The 4,356-nt window shown below is 31.1% G+C and overlaps 1 protein-coding gene across 1 annotated transcript; it reads right to left on the reverse strand.

The window, feature by feature from the left end:
• Nucleotides 1–118: 118 nt before the first annotated feature.
• Nucleotides 119–3,498, reverse strand: LOC106477726 (zinc finger RNA-binding protein-like; the record flags this gene model as incomplete). Its single annotated transcript, XM_013938260.1, has 4 exons — nucleotides 3,339–3,498; nucleotides 2,134–2,288; nucleotides 1,017–1,076; nucleotides 119–293 (listed from the first exon to the last, which is right to left on the reverse strand). Coding segments are annotated over exons 1-4 (543 nt in total), but the record flags the coding sequence as incomplete, so codon positions are not given.
• Between the last annotated feature and the right edge of the window lie 858 nt (nucleotides 3,499–4,356).

The raw sequence follows: 4,356 nt of genomic DNA on the forward strand, positions 1-4,356 counted from the left end.
TCTTCTATAGGATATAATGAAACTAACTTTGTACACCAGTACAGGAACACACAATAAAAAACAATTAATAATACCACAAAATACTAGCATCGTTACTGTGTAACAAAACAAAACCTACTTTCAACTGTTTAGGTAAATTGTCTGCCACTCTTTCTAAAAGTGTTCGTGTAGGTTTTTCAGTACACATCACAACCAACTGGACGTTCAAGTGACCGGTCAAGAGCAGGCCTTTAGCCAGCACTCCAACTCTCATCACTCCTTTCAGTACTCTTGGAGGCTGCTGGTCTTCCTTGCTGTAATTTATAAGTTTCTTCTTTTAGGGAGATAATAATCAAATCTTTAACTTTTCTTCATGCAATTAAAATGTCAAGTTTCAGTACAAACAAAATCACTGAACGTGTACTTTTTTTTTACATAAAAATACTAGACATTATTGTTATACATTTCCACTACTCACTGGAAGAAATACAGATAATACAGCAAATTTAAACTTCATAAAAGTTGCTTTGGTTTTAATAACGAATTTTCCATAATTCAGTTGCACAGATTTCGAGAATAATATTAATTTTCTTCTATCACGTAAGGATTTTTTATAAATTGGGAAGAAAAAAAAACTTACTTAGATCAAATTATTATTTCATTTACCACAATGAACATTTTTTATTACTATGTTTATTGACAAAAATACAAACTGAATAAAAAAGGAAGAACATTGATGTCAAACGAATATGTATCCTCATTCATCCTGATTTTTTTTGGTGTTAAATCTGTTTTTTAGTCTCAAAACTACACGTTGTGGTCTTTCTTTTATGTATTGCATGATGACATTTTGTGAAAAATTACCGCAGAATATGTTAAAATTTCAAAACAATAAAACATCGCAGGCCTATGTAATTTAAATCTTTAAAAACAACAAGTTTCCAAATATTAAAGGATTTTAATTTTTGTACAAAGTCAACTTATTAAAAGGTCCCTTTATAACAATGTGGACTGGAGAATGATTCAAGGTAGCATACCTCAGTTCTGGATCTTCCTCCTTAATCGTGGGTTTGTCAACAACTTGTTTAGGCCTATCACTGAATAGAAACAGAGAAATATTTCTAGCATTTCTTAAGAGGGTATTGTTGTCAGAACAGCATTTGTTAAATGTTACATATTTTTATAAACATTTTCCAATCCTGTTTTTTAATTTTACATGGGCAAGTGATGTTATTCATTTAAAACAAAAAAATCCTGTCTGATCTTTCCCCTCAAATCACCAACAAAATGATCAAATTTAAGAGTTCTGATGTATACTTTACCAACATTTGTTTTCAGATAAAGTAATACAAAAATCCACACTAATTCTTTATATGATCTTCCAGCTTGTTTAAATAAAACGAGTCAATGGTCTCTGTAGATTCTTGTTGCCTACTTCTAGCTCAAATATTTAGTTGATGGTGTCAAAAATTGTGAAATTCAACTTATTACATTCTTTATTTTACAACCTCTAACCTTCTAAAGCAAACAAAAACTTTAAAGTATCATCTGAAAGCTGGGCTTGTTTACTTCCTCACAATCTATCTGTCAAAGATTTAAAACTATAGTTATTACAGCAGAAGTAAAACTATACCATAGAGTTTTTTATGCTACATGAAGATAATAATTATTGTTTGTCCTTTTTGATTTACAATGTTTCTACTGGAATCTGAAATTATTTTAAAAAAAGATTAGACTTTTGAGGAAATTTATCTCCTTAGTTTTATTTCCTTGGCAACATTTCAAGTAACTGCTCTTTTTCAAGCCACAAACAAACCTGTCAGTTAATGACAAACTCAGAAATAATGAGTGATATTAAATTTTAATTATTTTTTTTTTTATATAATTGTGTTTTTTAAAATATCAAGCTGTTTTACACTAAAGTGTTAAGACTACTCCACGACTGACTAGGTTTTTGATGCTAAACCAATCATTTAATGAATTAAAATAAATTATCTAAAACAAACAAATGAATGGCTACGAATTAAATTTTAAATGAATACTCCCTGAAAACATCTATAAAAACATTTCTACAAATCAAATATAAAGACGTAGAATTTTCTTTCAGAGCCTAAATATCATAATTATGTTAACAAGAAAGGTTATTTTACGTACCTTTCAGACAAAAAGTCAGAAACCAGTTTTAATGCTTTCTCCGTAGTTGTAACCAATTTCTGAACTGCACTCAATTCTTCTTCCTTTGGATAAATACTTGAATGTTTTGCTAAGACATGCTTGTCATCAGAAGAGTCTGGTCGCTTAGGAGGCACCTTAAGATTAACACAATACATAATGAATCACTTCATTCCTGTTATTAATAAAAAAAAACACAAGGAAAACTTGCATACCTTGGAGAGTTTTAATACAGTTAATATGCTTTCACAGTTTACAAAGGAGAGTTGTCCATAAACATTGAGCACAGCTCTCAGGAGAGTTGTCCATAAACATTGAGCACAGCTCTCAGGAGAGTTGTCCATAAACATTGAGCACAGCTCTCAGGAGTGTTGTCTGTAAACAGTGAGCACAGCTCTGAGGAGAAGTGCTTGTAAACAGTGAGCACAGCTCTGAGGAGTGTTGTCTGTAAACAGTGAGCACAGCTCTCAGGAGAATTGTCTGTAAACAGTGAGCTCAGCTCTCAGGAGAATTGTCAGAGCTGTGCTCACTGTTTAAAGACAACACTCCTCAGAGCTGTGCTCACTGTTTACAGACAACACTCCTCAGAGCTGTGATCAATACTCATACAATTAACACCATTCCCTGAGTTTTAAGGACAACTACCTTCCCACAACTGGCAGCAAAAGTTAGTAGGAGTTGAGATGTTGTGGGTATAAGCACTCAACTCCTGACCCTTAACTGGCTAATTTAAAACCAGCGTCTGGATTTTGTGTAATAGATGGAATATTCCCGAACGCACTTGGGTGCTATGACCTCAGAACACTATTCATTGTGACTAACTGTTCACAGCTAGGACTGATAATGAAAATAATTGTAAATTTTAGTTCTACTGTATTGTTTATTTTATATTAAGTTCATTATTGTTTTCCAGTGCAAATTTAACCACCTATTGCAGCTGATAATACAGGGTGTCCATAAAGTCTGGAATCAATGTAACATTATTTATTTGAAACATATTTTTATTAATTTTATATTTTATTCTTTTTGTTGCAGGTTTGTGTTGACCATATGTAAAAATCATGTCGTTAATGATATTGTAACTATATCTTTAAATAAAATATGTTTACACTGATTCCAGAGTTTATGGACACCCTGTATTAGAGTTATTTATATATATATTTCTTTAAACTATAAACATAATTTACCACAGGAAGAAACACAGAAGTAGGGAGACCAGTGATAAGTGATCGTGGTGGAAGAGGTGGTGGTGGAAGAGTGGACTGTGACTCCAGATTGTATCTTCTCTGCCACTCAAGGAAATTCATTTCTTCACCAAACCTTAGTCTGTCCTCCAACATCCTGAAATATTTCACTCATAATACATGAATGGAACTACTCACTCAATTCCTAGTACTTTCACATTTGTCTATTATTAGATATATCAATCAGTTACAACACCTTTAATACTTGTAACTGTTATTAGATATATCAATCAGTTACAACACCTTGAATACTTGTAACTAGTTATTAGATATATCAATCAGTTACAACACCTTGAATACTTGTAACTATTATTAGATATATCAATCAGTTACAACACCTTGAAAACTTGTAACTATTATTAGATATATCAATCAGTTACAACACCTTTAATACTTGTAACTATTATTAGATATATCAATCAGGTACAACACCTTGAAAACTTGTAACTGTTATTAGATATATCAGTCAGTTACAACTTTAATACTTGTAACTATTATTAGATATATCAGTCAGTTAAAACACCTTGAATACTTGTAACTATTATTAGATATATCAATCAGTTACAACACCTTGAATACTTGTAACTATTATTAGATATATCAATCAGTTACAACACCTTGAAAACTTGTAACTGTTATTAGATATATCAGTCAGTTACAACACCTTGAATACTTGTAACTGTTATTAGATATATCAATCAGTTACAACACCTTTAATACTTGTAACTATTATTAGATATATCAATCAGGTACAACACCTTGAAAACTTGTAACTGTTATTAGATATATCAGTCAGTTACAACACCTTTAATACTTGTAACTATTATCAGATATATCAGTCAGTTACAACACCTTTAATACTTGTAACTATTATCAGATATATCAATCAGTTACAACACCTTGAATACTTGTAACTATTAATTAGTTAATTGTAACACTGTTCTACTAATTTAAAGCTGGG

The sequence above is a fragment of the Limulus polyphemus genome, unplaced genomic scaffold (assembly GCF_000517525.1).
Source record: "Limulus polyphemus unplaced genomic scaffold, Limulus_polyphemus-2.1.2 Scaffold77367, whole genome shotgun sequence".
Lineage (NCBI taxonomy): Eukaryota > Metazoa > Arthropoda > Merostomata > Xiphosura > Limulidae > Limulus > Limulus polyphemus.